The sequence below is a fragment of the Onychostruthus taczanowskii genome, unplaced genomic scaffold, assembly GCF_017590055.1.
Source record: "Onychostruthus taczanowskii isolate IOZ18803 unplaced genomic scaffold, ASM1759005v1 scaffold2, whole genome shotgun sequence".
In the NCBI taxonomy this organism is placed as follows: Eukaryota; Metazoa; Chordata; class Aves; order Passeriformes; family Passeridae; genus Onychostruthus; species Onychostruthus taczanowskii.
The window spans coordinates 7,840,090-7,857,358 of record NW_024499239.1 but is presented as its reverse complement, the minus strand read 5'-3'; the positions used below and the strand labels follow the sequence as shown (position 1 = coordinate 7,857,358).

The following is a 17,269-nucleotide window of genomic DNA, read 5'->3' as shown; positions in this document are numbered from 1 at the left end:
CACCTTATGAGTGTTGTTCAGCACAGCATGAAACTGAAGCTGTTAGGGTTTATAAGTGTTATTAAACCCCACAAACCTTCAACTAAGTAAAACACCAGGAATGAAATGTGCCGGGCCAACTTCTGAAGATACCCCTAAAAGAACAAAACCAAGTTAACTCCATTATTGACTAACAGATATCCCTTACAGATTGGGTAAATCTTCGGGCAGTTTTTGCAATTTTTTAACATGTGTGGGATGCTTTAGCAACTTGTTGCCAAGTGTGTTTCTGCACTATGCCAGTATTTTATAGACTTTTCCCGAACTGAATGGAGCAAGTGACAATGTGGATTTTATGACTGCACAGAAATAGGACAACCTCCCAGTTAGATGTTGCTACATGGCAAGATTAGCAGTGAAGAAACCAAGCTGTATCCCCAGGTAACAAATCACCGCTGGTGAAACTCAGCAATTGAAACTCTGATTGAGCTTTGAGGTCAAGTCCCTTGTTTTCTTAACTGAGCACTAAAAAAACCTGTATTTTCAGACTACTGCTTCTATCTATGTATTTAGTTTAAATGGGCTTACAAATCTCATTCTCCTGATTTCAGTTTTGTTTTTCATCTACTTCAGATTCTGTCATCACAAGTCTGAGGCTTGAGAAAAGATGTGAAAGAACTGGTCTCCCCTGTAAGAAAAATGCTTTTATTATTTCTTCATGCTGTGATTCAAAAATGCCACTTCATGACTTTGTCACAGAAAGATCATGGCAGCACAGCCTACACACTGCCCTACCAGTCTCTGAGCAGTCATTCAGTCTCAATGAAGTCCGATGGTTTGAAAACACATTGGTAGGGTGGACCCACTGTGCAATCTGCTTCTCTAAAAGCCATCAGGTTCATGAAATCACCATTTTATTCTTTAAAAAAAAACCCAACAAACTCAAGATATGAAATATAGTTTATTTTACTAACATCTAATATTATCACCTTGTTCGCAGCTGGGATTGCTGGACAATGTCTCCTAAGGCTGGGATCCAGACAGCTGTAAATAAAACAAAGAGCTTTTAGAAAGATTTTGGCAGTGCAAATGTGAAACTGAAAGTTTATAACCATTTGATGTTTATTTATCTGATGATTTTAATGCAAGACAGACATTAACAGCTCAAAGAATTTCCCTGATTTTACACAGACAAGATTAATTAAAGATGCCTTCAAGCACAACAGCTCAACTGTTCAACAAATGTAGTAAGTTGCTCCATCTCTCAAGGCACATGGAACAGTACTAAAAGTTATTTTTTCAGAGGCTTGCAAATGTTTGGTATCTGGAGGATGATTTAAAAAAAAAGTTTTATGAAACTCACTTTATCTACATCCTGCCTCTAGCTTAGGTTCTCAAGGCACACAGCATAGAATTTATTTGCAAGTCAGACTGTCTCATCCTGCACGGGTGTTTTGTACTGACTAAGGAACCACACACAGCTGGAATTCATCAAGTTCCTTTAGCAGTTAAAATTCCTAAATGATCCCCAAATCATCATACTCAACTTCAGTAACAATGCCCATGGACAACGTAAATCGTTGTCCTTGTAAAACTGACCAGCATTTACACACTAACTGCTCAGAAGACCTTTACATATAAATTGGGTGCTCTCCACCATGTTAGTGAGGGCAGTGTCCAACCAGGAGGAACATCAGTCTTCTGTGTAAATAGCTGTAAACCAGTCTGTCAGGCCAGGCCAGCTGTTTTTAAATTCTCAGCCAGCACACTGCAGCTTGCATTCACAATGCAGAGTCCAGCACTGGAGAAGACAGGTTTTCTCCATAAAGTAGCAAAATGCCAAGCTGATGAAAGATGGAAAACTGCTGTTGAAAGACCTACCAAAATACAAATTTTACGATGCATCTTATGACATCTTTCACAAAGAAAATTTCATCCCTATTGGGAACCTGTTTAACCATGGCCATGTTGAAGCAGATAAACCTTGCCAAGACCCCATCTCTACAGAGAAGATGTACAGTGTGTATTAAGATGATACCAACCTGTGAGTTTTACTCATCTGCCTGCTGCACGGTTCCCTTCTCAGAAACATAGATACCATCCAAGAATTTTCTGATATCCTTGTTCTTGACTGTGGTGGCTTGCTGGATCAAAGCAGCTGCAGACAAACTGAGAGCGTTAGCACAAAGCCAAAAGGTCCAAGCCAACTTGTAGCCTTTGTTTATGCTCCAGTATTTCATCTAACAAACAGGACTGTCATCTAGAGACAGGAATGCCCAACTTTAAACCCTGTAAGGTCTAATGAAAATAGGATGCATTTCACTGAGCTCAACTTGGGGCAGTAGCACTTCATTACTGCACACATGTACAACTGAAAATCTGAAAAGTTTGGTGCCAAAATGGCCAAAGAAGGTTCTGAAGACTTGTAAAAACACCTTTAAACTTAGAAACAGAGTTAGGAACTATGAAAAGCAATTACAGTGACTAGAGAAAAAAAAATCTGTGCTGTTGTTTACCTCAGGATTTGAGGTAAGGAGTTTGCAAAGCTGCCATTTTCAGATAAAAGTTTCCATACAATTCTCCACACATCTACTTTCACAAACCTGAATTGGAGACCAGCTCAATGTCATTCCCTTCAAGGATCAGCTCATCTTTCTGGGCTTGAGATACTGCACAGGTAACACCTATGGAAAGGCAAACACATAATCCACACTGTTGAAGGTGTTAAGTGTATTAAAGAAGCAATATTAATGTCCTGTCCCAATTTACATAGCTAGACACTAGATATGAATTCAAGACAAAAATTAGCTTCTCTGACTATTAAAGAGAGTCCCTCAAATCCATTCCAGGGCTGTCCTCCCTCGCACAGTTTCAATTAAAGATTAGTGCAAGTCATGCTCTGAAGTGAAAGCTACTGAAGTGACACTCCTGCTTACCCATTATTACATTGGTGAGCATCCATCACCAACACTGGGTACCAGCCAGCACTTTGCCAGCACGGCTCCGGTGGTGCCATCTCCACAGGCTTGTGCTCATTAGGACAACGCTGGAGTCAGCAATCACAGAACAATCAAAAGCCATTGAAAGCCACCTGCCCCCTGTCATGTCATGTACTGTGTTTACACTAGCCATGGTGCAAATACTCACAAGGAGTGAACATGATGGCATTTGAGAATCTAACAGGAAACTTGAATTTTTAAAGGAACTAGAAGTTTTTACAGTTTCTTCTATTTAATCAACAGATATCAGATTTTAAGCCAGCCCAACACTAAGAGTAAATGCTGACTTAAAAAATGCAATAATCAACCCCACCATTAATATCCCACAGTAAATCAAAAACCCTGTAACTCTACTGCACTGTTATCTACCACTGTTTTGGGACAAGTTCTGATGTATTCCTCTACAGTCACCAGAACCCATCATCAGTCACATTAAATGTCCTTACCCACACCCTCACCAGAAATGGAATTAGAAAAAAACAAATGGATAAGGGATGTCTTTCCTACAGTCTTTATGTAACTCTGTTCATGACATGTTTTGTTGCCTCCTTTCAGAAGTTTAATAATCTCCATCAAGTGCCTACTTTTCTGTTACGACATTTTACTGAATGAAACTCCAAGTGTGCAAGATGTAAAAACAGCTAATAAGACTATAACTTCAAGTTTATTGTGAATGCTCCTAAATAATCAGCAAATTCAAACTAGAACACCTTAAAGACCAAGACTATGATGTGGTATGAAACTAGTTCATGTGCAGTGTTTTAAAACAGAAACGCAAATCTAACACTAAGCAGCTGCAGGTTACCAACTATCAACACTATTAAGATCTCCCAGTCATTAAAGCAAATCCTGGATTCCTTGTACTACAGTAACTAACTCCAGACTGGTCGTTAGCTAACTCTCACTAGTAAAATTACAGAGGCACTATTAATTATAAATCTGAACAGTGGCAATGGTATCATACGAAGATTACATAAATTCAGACAAGCACGTGCTGCTCCAACGATTATTCATCCTCTTCCATTCTCAGTGGCAGAGCCCACAGAAAACAGCTTGGAAAGCCTAGTTCAAACCAGCAGAACACACCTCCAGAAACGCTCACCTGGCCTCATCCTCACTCTGCGGATGTACTTCTCTCCCAGGAAGTTCCGGATCTCCACGAGTGAGCCGTTGTCCTGGATGACTACATTGATCGGGAAGTGAGCGTACACCGACCTCATCTTGTAGCGGAAGCCCTGGGGCACAGGACATAACCGGGCATTGGAAGCAGAACAGGCCCAGAAGGCAGAACACGAAGCTACAGCAGAAACCAAAGCCAGGGGGTAGCAACAGCTTCTGAAAAAGGGCAGGACACTGAGCCCCACGCATTCATCCTGTCCCCCACAACTTGCCTGACAGCAAAGGCAAGACAAAAAGCACAGGGAGAAAGAAGCTGCATCTTGGATGCTCAGAAACGCCCTCGCTCCACAAAGTAAAAGGCTCTCACTGCAGTAACTATGCTATTATCAGGGAGCCCCCTCACGGGAATGACTGATATCTGACTCCAAGGCTCTGGAATGCTGAACACTCACTTTATTAAAACTACACTATACACACATTATACTATATTAAAGAGAGACACTATATCATACTTCTAACTACTGAAAAACTCGTGATTGTCTCCCATCAGGACACACAGCCTGGACATGATAGGCTAACTAACATAAACAATTCCACCATGATCCAGTTACCCAACTCCTTCAGGTGAACAACCTTCCCAACACATCCCACATGAGGACAAACACAGGGGCAGCAAATGGAGTAAGAATGTTTTGATCATTCTTTTCTCGGCCTCTCTCACAGCTTCTCTTTGTTCAGAGGGCATGTGAGTACCACGGGTAACAGAAAGGGCAGCAGTTATCCTGGTTCCCAGCACCACTTACCAGAGTGACTCCCTTGATCATGTTCTGTACATGGCTGCAAATTGTGCGAACTGTTGCCAGCTCCTTTCTGTTACCCCACCACTTGTCAACACGCAGCTGCATCAAAAATCACATTAACAAAGCTTTCAGCTACACTTCAAAACCAGCAACAAAATAATTTTGTGACAGATAAGGAACAAAACTTTCATATGAACTACTTAAAGCCCACCAAACAAAAACACAGGACTGTTGTTTATTTGACAGACTACTTACTAAAGGCCCACCTGGTGCTTGTATTTTAAATCCTAACCTGAGACATGGGAGAAATGTTTGTTTTCTTCAGGTCTTGCCACTAACAAGTCTTCAAAAGAGCTGGGGTAGATAAATCTACAACCTTGAGCTAAAGGATGCATTAGCAATTGCTAAGCATATTGTTCTAAAGTCTGCCCCCGTGCATAATCAACTTAAAAGAAACACCGTGTGCGGATCCACTGTTTTAATGAAACACTCGATCCTTGTGAAACAGTAGCTGAAATCAGTCACTCGATATTTTCTTATACTTTTCGACGCAATATGAAAAATCATGCATCTATTTCTCCTCTCCTAATATAACTTGCAGTTTCTGCTTTTGATGCTCTAAAAGAACCAGTCTGTAGCACAGCATACAGGAATCAGCCCCTTCCCCGTAACTGTCACTGCAGAAGAATGCAATTACATATTTCCACTCCCACACGGCCCCAGGAGGCCCCACGCTTCCACCAGACCAATCTCTCTCACAAAACACAGGAATAAGCAAAACCTACCCGCAGCTGATCATTTCTGGCCACTCGCCTACACTACCAAGAAGTTTTTAAGGCAACTATAGATCTCCCCTCTGTCTCCGGGCAGCGAAACGGCCTGTTCAGCACCCACCTTCTTGTGCTTCTTTCCCAGGAGGGACAGCTCCACGTTGATGTGGTTAAAATCCCTCCTCAGTGTTCCTCGGGGCCCCTTCACAATGACCGTCCGGCCCTTCAGGGAAACTCCGACTGCGGAGCAAATGCGGACACGCGTTACGGGCTGCGGGGAGGCACCGCCGGGCGCCTCCCGAACGCGGCGCGGACTGACCTTGCTCGGGGATGTCCACAGTCTGGTTGCTGAGGATGGTCTTCATCCTGCGGGAGACAACGAGAAACGCTGGAGCCTCTCTCGCCCTTGTGCCCGCCGGGACCCCGCCCGCTCCTCCCCTGCACGACCCGACGCTCCCCCCGCGCTGTCACCGCCGGGCTCCGCTCCCCGCAGCGGCGCCTCCCACCCGGGCCCGCAGCGCGGCGGCCTCAGCGGGGCCTTGTCGGGAAGGCGCCGTCCCGGGGCCCTCTCGCGCGGGGTGCGGGACGGGAGGCGCCGGCGGGACCGGCGCCGCCCCTGGGGGCTGCCCGCGCGCGAGCGGGGCGCTGGGAGGCCGAGCACCGCGGATGGTCCCGGATTATCCCGGGGATCCCGGCCGCGCCGCCAGCCCGCACCTTGCAGCGCACAGCGCCAAAAGAGACAGCGCATGACGTCATCACGTACTTATAGCCTCTCCGGGCTCAGTGACGTCATCGCGCAGGGGAATCCGTCTAATAGGCAAGAGTAGGCGAGCCGGCCGAGCGCGTCGATCGGGCTGGGCGCCGCCATGTCGCTGCTGCTGCCGCAGGGCCGGTGCGGGGCCGCCGCCGCCCGGGGGCTGCTGGTGCCGCGGGGCCGGGCCCGGGTGAGTCTCGCCGTGTGCCCCGGGGGCCGCCGGCAGCAGGACGGGCCGGCCGGGCGGGGGCCGCGGTACGGTACGGCAGGGCAAAGCAGGAGGAGACGCTGTGCGGCGCACCGCGGTGCCGGTGCCCGGCGGCTCTGTGGCGGTGGCGCGGGACGGCGTGGGGTGGCCGCGGGCAGAGCCCGGGACGGACCGGCCCAGCCCCGCACGGACACACGCATCCCCGGGACACCGAGCCCCGGCCCCGCTCCCATGGGACAGCGCCCGGCAGCCACCGGGAGCCTTGGCAAAGCCGCTCCCTGCGGCCCCGAAGCACCGGAGTAACACACGGAACGTCATTCCACAGAGGCTGTGGGTTGGAAGGACCTCTGAGGTGATCGAGTCCAAGCTGTGACCCAGCACCGCCGTGTCAACCAGACCCCGGCACTGAGTGCCACAGCCAGGCTTGCCTCAAACACCTCCAGGGACGGTGACCCCGCCAGCTCCCTGGGCTGCCCGTTCCAATGCCCAGTCACCCTTTCTGGCAAGAAATTCCTCCCGCTCTCCAAACTAAGCCTCCCCTGGTGCAGTGTAAGGCTGTTTCCTCTCACCCTGTCGCTGGCTGCCTGGGAGAAGCAGCCCATCCCCAGCTGGCTAGAGCCTGCTTTCAGGCAATTGTAGAGCCCGGTCAGTTCCCCCTGAGCCTCCTTTTCTCCAGGCTGAACACCCCCAGCTCCCTCAGCTGCCCCCACAAGCCTTGTGCTCCAGACCCTCCCTCAGTTCCATTGCCCTTCTCTGGACACGCTCCAGCCCCTCAGTGTCTTTCTTGCAGTGAGGGGCCCAGGACTGGACCCAGGGTTTGAGGTGTTGCCTCACCAGTGCTGGGTACAGGGGAATTGTGTGTTACACTGCATAGCTTAGTGTGGTGTTATGATAGAGAAGTCTGTTACATGTAGCTTAAAATAAAAAGAGAATTATACATTTAACTTAAAAGCCGTTAGGAAAATGCTTACACAAAGCCTGCGTTAACCAGCAAAAAGACAAATTGTTGTTTAGTGGTCCCACCGTGTTTGTTACTAAATAAATTACAATTTTGCTTGTTTTAGGTGTCAGGAAGCCATGTGTGTAATCAGTATGGAACGTCAGGTTCTTTACCAGGGGAAAAAAAAGAGCACCTGCAAAATGGACCAGACTTACAGGACTTTGTCTCTGGAGATCTGTCAGACAAGAGCACATGGGCTGACTATAAAGGCAATTTAAAGCGTGAGAAAGGAGAAAGGTAATAGTGATTTTAAACAATTTTAACTGCTTTCCAGCATTTTTAGTAATAACTACAAAATTTATGCCATGTATCTTTATGAAATTCCACCCTACTGTGTTGCAAATTTAAGGATTATTCAAGAAAGGACAAGTTCATTAATTTTAAATCCATAAAAAAAGTGTGGAGACATGGTGGTATGTTCTTGAGTGCCAGTAATTCAATTACAAATATACATCAGTAGGTGAATCTTGGAAAAGTAGTACTGATAGAGAAAACAAAAAATGAAGACTTATGTTGAAAAATTTTTAAACCCCCATATTTTCAGTTGCAGAGTGATCAGACTTTGTGATAACTGTGCAATATCTGCTACCATTACTGGTTGCAGTCTCCAGTGTGGTGGCACTGTTCAATCCCTCTGGAACAGTGAACAGTTTCAAACATTTCAGTAACAACAATTCCCATGCTTGAGTGTTGCATTGATGACGAACAGGGAAGAGGAGTCTGATCTGGCCATGCATGATTTAACATTAATTGCTGAGTTGCATCAGTTTTCAAGGGACCTTTCCTTGTTGGGATCTGTAACAAATTAATCAAATCTATTAATAAAATTTACTGTGTAAGTAGTTTATTAATCTTTATGTTTGCTTGGTGTTATTCAGGCTGCATCTTCCTCCATGGCTGAAAACAAAGATTCCCATGGGAAAGAACTACAATAAATTAAAGAATACCTTGAGAAGTTTAAATCTTCATACAGTAAGTCTGGCACCAACCAAGTGTTCCTGTAGAACTAAGGCAGATTTTACATTTTTCTCTGTGGAGGACAGGTAGAAATCATGTCTTGCATGATCTTCAGAGCTGAAACCAAGCCCAGTGCTATCCTTTTTGCTAGCAGTGAATTTTACTCCTAAAGAATAAGTGTAAATCCAACAGATTTAGTATTTTTTTCTGCTGTGATTTTAAATACTGGGGTTTACTGCTTACATCACCAGAGTTTAGAAGATGCTATGTGCAACTGTTTTTCATGGAGACACACACAATCTCAGAGTTGCATACTTGATTTTCATGAAAAGAAACTGTACAGATTTCATTAATTGTACTTTCCAAATAGTAAAAAGCAGTGGGAATGCATGGAGGGGATTTTTTAATATTTTTTTTCAGACTAAGTTCTTAGTTCTTTATACTTTGTGAACATTTTATCAGTTCTTAAATGTAAAATATTAATGCTAGTCTGTGCTAATTAGTAAGACAGTTATGTGACTGAGCAGTTTTTGGAGTTTTGAAGTAGAGAAAATAAAGGTAATGGATATCATGAAGCAGTTCTTTTCTGATCTGTTCTACTGACTTGTTAAAAACAGCAGGGAATTGTTAACCTCATTTATCACAGAAGGAATTGTGTTTTGTTTGTAGGCTTCTATTAAAATCCATCAGTAATATAATAATTATTTTCAAAAATAATATGGAAAAATCGAGGTACAGTACAGCCTTTCACCTTCAGGTATGTGAAGAAGCACGTTGTCCCAACATTGGAGAATGCTGGGGAGGTGGGGAGTATGCCACAGCGACAGCTACTATTATGGTAAGTCATTGACCATCTCCTAAGTGTTCTGTTCTTGTCTGAGCTGTTTGTGCTCTATTGTCGGATCTCTGCTATAGTGGAGTGGGTTTATTACAATAAATTTAGAGTAAAGCACTGTCCTAGTTCTTTTTTGCTTGCTGTTAGGATTTATCTGATGTAGCTTATGCAGCTGTTTCCCATCTGAGCAGTAGTGCTGTGTACTGTGTAAAGGGAGGAACGTTTTTGTGTTGCAGCTGATGGGTGACACGTGCACCAGAGGCTGCAGGTTTTGTTCAGTGAAGACTGCCAAGAACCCCCCTCCGCTGGACCCGCGGGAGCCTCACAACACAGCCGAGGCCATCGCGGCGTGGGGCTTGGACTACGTGGTGCTGACGTCCGTGGACAGAGACGGTGCGTGCCTGGGCTCTCACTGTGCCCCCCTGAGCTCTGCTGGTGCCTCCCTGAGCTCTCCCAGTGTGTGCCTGGGCTCTCACTGTGCCCCCCTGAGCTCTCCTGGTGCATGCCTGAGCTCTCCCAGTGTGTACCTCTGCTCTCACTGTGCCACCCTGAGCTCTCCCAGTGCATACCTCTGCTCTCCTGGTGCATGCCTGAGCTCTCCCAGTGTGTGCCTGGGCTCTCACTGTGCCCCCCTGAGCTCTCCTTGTGCCTCCCTGAGCTCTCCCAGTGTGTACCTGGGCTCTCACTGTGCCCCCCTGAGCTCTCCTGGTGCCTCCCTGAGCTCTCCCAGTGTGTGCCTGGGCTCTCACTGTGCCCCCCTGAGCTCTCCTGGTGCATGCATGCCTGAGCTCTCCCAGTGTGTACCTCTGCTCTCCTCGTGCCCCCCTGAGCTCCCCCAGTGCGTACCTCTGCTCTCCTCGTGCCCCCCGAGCTCTCACTGGTATTCCTAGCTGCACACAGCCCCCAGAAACATTCTTCTGCACAGCTGCCCAGGAGAACTGTGTTAGAGGAGACAACAGTGCTGAAACTTTGCACAGTGCCTACATATTCTCAGTATTTCTCCATGTCTGGTGAAATACAGCAGAAATTACGCTCTTAATAAACATAAATAAATACTGCAACACTAAACGTTTTATAACTAATTTTTAGCAGAATGCATGTGTATACACCATGTTCTGTTACTTGGATAGCAAAAAGACAAACAATCATATACAATACCATTACAGAACTTCCTTCTAAACACTAAACCTAGAATATAGTATATGTGACAAAACTTAAAGTTGTGTTTTCCTAAGGAAGTAGGAAGTAACTCCCTTGCAGTAGCTCCCTTGTGGTGACACCATATAGGTGAGGAAAGCCATTGTAAAAACTGTTCAGTATGATGGAAAGTCCAGTGGCTTCAAAGGGGCTTAAAAGAGCACTAATATATCGTTCTCACTCTTTGTACGACTATTTTGCAGACCAGAACCATAAATAGGTAAAGCCATTCTGTGCTCAGTGAGTCAGGGAACCTAGAGACTGGTAAATCTGAGCTCTGCCCTAGACAATCACAGTTAGACTCTGTGCAGAAGCTTGGAAGCATATCTTTTGTAAGTCCTTGGCTTAAGTGGTGAGACAAGACTGGGGTTTGACTGCTTTATTATTTTGCATTTACGGTTTGAATCGGATGGGTTTTTTGGCTTTGCTAGTAAGTAAATACATTTCTTGAACAGAAAGATTAACTGAATAATTGACATGCTTCTAGATATGCCTGATGGTGGAGCGGAACACTTTGCAAAGACAGTCCGGCATCTGAAAGAAAGGTGTGTCATCCATGTGTTACTGTTACTGATAAAACTTTAGAATGTGGTAGTGCATGTAGGTGGCAGCTCCTTTAGCTGGTTTATTCCAGGGGCCATGCAAATACAAAAGTCTGCCTCTAGCCTGTCTGTGCCCCTTTTTTTTTTCCTCTCTTTCTTCATCTTTCTCATAGAAAGGCCCCAAACTGTTTTGAATTTGGATGCATTTCCAATTCCTCCCAGACTTATTAAAGCTAAGCACTGGACTCTTTCTTTGAGCAGGCAGCTGGTTTCCAGGAAATGAATACATTCTTCTGAGGTATGTTCATTCCCGAAGCTTGGGCTCAGACACAGCAGAGTTAGGTAACTGTCACCATGTGACTGAAGGAGTCTGGCTTCTCATTCAGCAGTGATCAAACTGCTTTTCATTTTGCCTCAGAGGCCATTTCCAAGTCTGTGATTGTACCTTCCTGCTTTCCCTGGCTGTGCTGCCTTCACCCTACGTCGGTGCCCTGTATGCTGTTCAACAGCACACTCGCCTGCCTGCAGAACTCATTTGTTTAACTTCATTTAAGTCTGCATCCATTGTATCTTGGGGCTTGAAAGGTTCCTGCAGTTTTCCCCACCTGCCTTTTTGAGCTGAAATCAGACCCCTGAACACCAAGACTAGATTCTAGACTCAGAGTCTTCTTATTCCAGTAGCAGAATTATAGCGCCTCTGTATTTTGGAGCTATGATCTTAAACAAAACAAATTCCTGGTTTTACTGATGTGAGCTGAAATACAGCAGAAGCCAAATAATAAATATAAAAGCAATTCCAACAGTCTCTCAAACATTTGCATGCACTGTTTATATTTTTTTGATGTGTCTTTGTTGTACATTAACTTAACACGAGTTTGTTATAATGTGTTTGCAGAAACATGTTGTTTTAGAATTATCCTGAATTAACTTTGCTTTGCTTATTAGTGTCATGTCTTCAGTTATGGGGGTATGGGTTTTTTTTAGCTATCTTGAGTTTTTTGGGACACAGGGTCACAAAATGCCACAACGTATGTGTTCCTTTTGTCTCTCGTTTTCAGGAATCCAAAAATCCTGGTGGAATGCCTAACTCCCGATTTCCGAGGTGACCTTAAAGCAGTGGAGAAAGTCGCGTCGTCGGGGCTGGATGTGTATGCCCACAACGTGGAGACCGTGCCGGCACTGCAGAGGTGAGCAATGGCTCTGGGTGTGCCGGGCCGCGCGGCGCGGGCGTGGGTCGGAGCCGCCTCAGGCGCGCCCCTGCCCGGCCGCGGCGCCTGAGGCGGGCCCGGCCCGGTGCCGGTGTCCGACTGGGCGGCCAAAAACCCTGTGCTCTGCCACTTGGCAGAAGCTGGCAGAACGCGCCTGTCCTGGCGTCTCTAAATTCTCTGTGCCCTTCCACGTGTTTTTCTCCCTTGCGCGGAAATGTGCGAAGGAAGGTCCGCGACCCCCGAGCCAACTTTGAGCAGTCCGTCCGTGTGCTGAAGCACGCTAAAGAGGTGCAGCCCGGCGTCATTTCCAAAACCTCCATTATGCTGGGGCTAGGCGAGACCGACGAACAAATATATTCCACAATGAAATGTAAGTTGGTGTTGAAGTAGATGCCAGAATTCACAGGTATGAATTTTACTGTGTTGGAAAACAATTGTAAGCATCATTGCCTCTACATGCCAATCAGTTTGCTGGTGCAGGAAATGTTTTCCAAGTTCCATTGAAAAATAAAAATGTGGTTAAAAAAGACTGAATTTCTGAAATATTTTGTCTTCTTAGAGCTTACAGGTTCAATTTGACAGGTAAATCCGTGATTTTCCTTGTGATCCTTCTGCCATTAACAAGGAATTTTGTTTTTACAGTATTGCGGGAAGCAGATGTGGATTGTTTGACCCTAGGACAGTATATGCAACCAACAAAACGTCACCTAAAGGTAAAAGTGCCTTTAATTTACAGGCACAGTTAAGGTCTGTACCTTACACAGTCATCCTTACTCTAACTGCAGATGTTGGGAAAAATTTCCTTCCTTGTTTAGCCTGACAATGATTATCTGTTAGGGGCTCTTCACTAAAAATGACCTCAGCCATCTAACCCCTTCTGTCTTCTGCACACTTCCCAGTGCTAGTTTCTGCTGTTAGCCAGGGAGACAGCTGGAGCTGAGGCCTGGTCCTGGAAAACAAGAGCTTCAGTGTATGTCTCAAACATAATTGCTCAAGCCAGTGCCTCTTCACTGTCTTACAGCCTCTCCCTTAATGGTGCCACTTCAGCTGGGATATTTACCATTTTCTGCTTCTGCAGTCTGTCCAGAAATTCACTCTCTGTTCTGTTCCTGTGTTTCACTGAATTAACTGTTAGTGAAGAGATTTGTAGGATTATTGTGGTTTTTCACTAACTTGGACAGGAAAAAAGGTTTGCTTGAAAGGACCATTCAGAAACAGAATGAAGATGATAAAGCAACAACTAGAGATTAAATTCTGAACTTTTCAGCTAAATATGTAAAACAAAATACATTTGTTTGGTAGAAAGCAGAGCAAAAATGCAGTTTGTGACTTCACTGATGAAAGCTTTGGAGTGAAAATTTTTGAACTTGCAATATAGCTGTATTTTATTTCACTGTATGCTAGCTATAGCAATTCCCTTTGCATTAGTACCTGAGCAAAATTAATTCTTTTCCCCAGGTGGAAGAGTACATAACTCCTGAGAAGTTTAAGTACTGGGAAAAAGTAGGAAATGATCTTGGATTCCATTACACTGCCAGTGGGCCTTTGGTGCGTTCTTCCTATAAAGCAGGTAAACTACTGAAAACATTGGATTATTTAGCATGTATCATTTCATTATACAAAACTAAAACAGTGAAGTAATGTGCAACAAAGCTTACCTTAGCTCAAGGACACCTCATATAGTTACCAGTATTTTTAAAATTACTTACACTATTTCCTGTAGGTCATCCAAATGCATAACCATGACAGTAATTAGAATTTGTACAATTGCAGTGCTGCTTAACCTGATATTTTTTCCAAACCTATTTTGTACTACACTTAATGTGTGAGGCAGGATAGAGGGTACCAAATTTTCAAGTTTTCCTTCACATTCTGTCTCTTGGATGCTTCTGAGTTCAGCGAGGTCCCTGGTTGTTTGTGTTGCAGTTTTGTTGCTTTAGGCAGAATTTATTTACAGTGCTTTAAAAATAGAGACACTTACAGCAGTGTTTTTTTCTGATAAAGCACTGGGTATGAAGTCCTGGTTGTTTGTGTTGCAGTTTTGTTGCTTTAGGCAGAATTTATTTACAATGCTTTAAAAATAATTAGAGACACTTACAGCAGTGTTTTTTCTGATAACGCACTGGGTATGAAGCAGCAGCTGATATTAAATGGAACTGTTGTGTAGGTACAATATCCTGCTTTTTCCTAAGGAAGGAGAGAGAAGACTCATCTGGGATACTGTGCTGCTCTGTTTTAATGACAGCTCAAACAAGATTTATAGCAGGTTTCACTATAACTTGCTGATACTTTATGAAACAGGAATGAAATTTTAATTAAATCAATCCAGTTTTGCCTGTTGTAATGCACAAAGCAACAGAGCTATTTCATAAAACTGGACAGGAGGAAAATCAGGATTTTGGGAGTGGAGGGATTGTGTATTGGGTTATAGTTTTGAGGGGTTTTTAGATCCCTGCTGTATGTATTGGAAATGCTGTTATATGTCATTGAATTCCTACAAAATAACTGGTGAAAACAATTGTAGAGTAGAACACTCTTGTTAAACAAGAATGTATTCTTCTGCCTTATTTTGCTGAAATACCTACAAATCATTTTGGTGTCTATTTTTCTCCTTTTAATTAGGTGAATTCTTCTTGAAGAACTTGGTAGAAAAAAGAAAGACAAAAGCCATCTGAAAATGAGAGTGAACCTATTTACAGCAGTCAGTTTTAAGAATCCTTTTTTCAGTGCATAATTATACTCAGTTCCAGAAATGCAGAAGAACAGATGGTGGCTATATGAATAAACTTACTATCTTTCCAGAATAATTTTTTCTCATCAAAACACATTATTTTACCTCATTTCTCCTGCTAAGGCTACAGCAACAGAATACTTGAGTGTTCAGCAAAAAGACAGAAGATTGAAACAATTTTGAGTGATGGAACTGAGGTGGAAGAAACAAACATAAGCTGGGAACAAAGATTGGGCAGATTTATAGGTCTGCTACAGCAGTCAGCATTGCTGCAGTTAATACCTGTGAAGGTGCAGCTGGTAATTGGAAAGGTACTGATACTTTGGTGTATCTCTGTATTATGTAACCTAAGCTTGCAGGGGCTCTGGGAACTGCAGGAGTTCTAAAGAAAGACTGTATGTGATAATGCACCAGATTAGGGCTTTCTTGAACCATGCCAGAGAAAGTGCAGTGATACTCCTTCAAAAGATGGTATCTTTTAGCTGCATCAGAGAAAAAGAGCTGTGCCATTCTGATAGCTAAAGCTTTTCCAGAGCTTGCATGTCTACAAGCGTGAGCCTTGGTATGTACAAGGTATCAGCAAAAGAAAACAAAACATCCAATTAACCTGCAGTAGATACCATTAATTTGAACAATTGGGAAAATCAGAGTTGGTGGAGGTGCATAAATGGAGCTACCCCTAATTTATGTACATGACTGCAGCAAACCCCACTGAGGTGCACTGCTGCTTTTGTATTGACTCTGCAGAACTGCAATTCTGTACCGTGCTCCTGTTGCATGGCTACTGTCATGTCATTAAAGGCAAGTTAAAACCCCAGTGCTTGTGTTTGGTGGGTCTGGTTACTTGCCCCTTGAGGCTTGGCCTGGCTGCTAAATCTTAGTGCAGAGAAGTGAACCACATTGTGGGTAAAACATGAAATCCACTGTATGTCACACTAAGCTCAAGCAGAAATAAAACAGAAATGGCATATGCTACATTAGCAGCTCTACCTGCCTCTCTTTACAGCAGTAATAGCAATGATTCTCTCCCTAATGCTCAGCTATGGACACTAAATACCATCTCTGAACTAACTTGACCTGTATCTTTGTCAGGTTATTTGGGAAGCAGCTCAGGACTTTGCTATCTGACCCAAAATTCCCATCATGCAGGTAATTCTATGACTGGCTTTAGTACTTTTCTAAACTCCTGGAGTCTGTGGAAGGAGGGTGGACCTTGCACACTCACCAACCCAGCAAGATGATAGAAGGAAGACATCTACCTAGCAAGATAATGTATAGGAGAAACTTCTGTGTATATTGTACCACTGAGGCTAGTGATGCCTCAGCTGACACGTCACAAAATGAAGTACGGCAATATTAACCCCTTATGAAGACAAAACTTTAACCAAGAAGGAATGTAGTAATAATTCACCACTGAAAGGGGAAATGTGAGCCATGGGGAACAAAGGGGAAGAAGGGATAAACAAAAGAATAGCTGTACGGGCAGAGAGACAGGCAAGGCTGCCTTTTTTTTTTTTTTAATAATATTATTAATAAATTTTAAAAACCAAAAGGCCTGATTGCTAGTCATGGAGCCAAAAATTTTGAGCCAAAAATGTTCTGCTTCAGCTAAAGTACACTTGAGTATTAGAGCAGGGAAAGGTTATCAGCCATTGCAAAGAAATTCAACATTCCCTCCACTGCAGCAGACACAGAGCATTGCAACATCAACCCAGGATACTCACACATTTAACAGCTGCCTGCCTTTATTAGAGTCCTACTGTAAGGAATGGTTTTGACTTGCCTACAGAGCAGATTTAACAGAATATGACTTTAGCCTCTGCCAAGTTACTGCTCTTTCAGAATATCAACACCAGAAATACAGAAAAAAGGAGCTCTGAGCCATGCAGCCATTATGAAACAAGAGAACATTGCACAGTGCCTTCCTTACAGTGAGAAAAGTGATGTTTCTTGAAACACAGTCCAATATTGTACATGTTAAAAGTACCTTGTGAGCTGCTGCTGGGTGGTTCAGAAGATGATCTCATGCTCTTACACAACTGTCTGCCAGCTGTCTGGTACCGAGTGTCAGAAGTTACACAAGCTTTTCTAGCTGCATGTTTTACTGTGGATTCTAGAGAAAGTCATACTTTGACTTCATAGATTGGAGAGGGTCTTTGCCTGTTTTTTT

At 44.1% G+C, this 17,269-nt stretch overlaps 2 protein-coding genes across 3 annotated transcripts; one reads left to right on the top strand and one right to left on the bottom strand.

The window, feature by feature from the left end:
• Nucleotides 1–921: 921 nt before the first annotated feature.
• On the bottom strand, nt 922–6,427 carry RPL9 (ribosomal protein L9). Of its 2 annotated transcripts, XM_041402634.1 has the most exons (8): nt 6,382–6,427; nt 5,987–6,033; nt 5,792–5,907; nt 4,901–4,996; nt 4,081–4,213; nt 2,583–2,663; nt 2,022–2,137; nt 922–1,023 (listed from the first exon to the last, which is right to left on the bottom strand). In XM_041402634.1, the coding sequence occupies exons 2-7, from the start codon at nt 6,030–6,032 to the stop codon at nt 2,031–2,033; spliced, it is 579 nt and encodes a 192-aa protein (XP_041258568.1). In that variant the 5' UTR covers nt 6,033; nt 6,382–6,427; the 3' UTR covers nt 922–1,023; nt 2,022–2,030. The 2 variants fall into 2 exon arrangements, with proteins under 2 accessions (XP_041258568.1, XP_041258569.1); XM_041402635.1 differs by lacking the exons at nt 4,901–4,996; nt 6,382–6,427.
• Nucleotides 6,428–6,468: 41 nt separating this feature from the next.
• Nucleotides 6,469–16,079, top strand: LIAS (lipoic acid synthetase). Its single transcript, XM_041402896.1, has 11 exons — nt 6,469–6,611; nt 7,694–7,866; nt 8,508–8,601; nt 9,344–9,424; nt 9,658–9,814; nt 11,106–11,163; nt 12,219–12,347; nt 12,593–12,738; nt 13,011–13,081; nt 13,827–13,938; nt 14,991–16,079. The coding sequence occupies exons 1-11, from the start codon at nt 6,534–6,536 to the stop codon at nt 15,041–15,043; spliced, it is 1,152 nt and encodes a 383-aa protein (XP_041258830.1). The 5' UTR covers nt 6,469–6,533; the 3' UTR covers nt 15,044–16,079.
• The last annotated feature ends 1,190 nt before the right edge of the window (nt 16,080–17,269 follow it).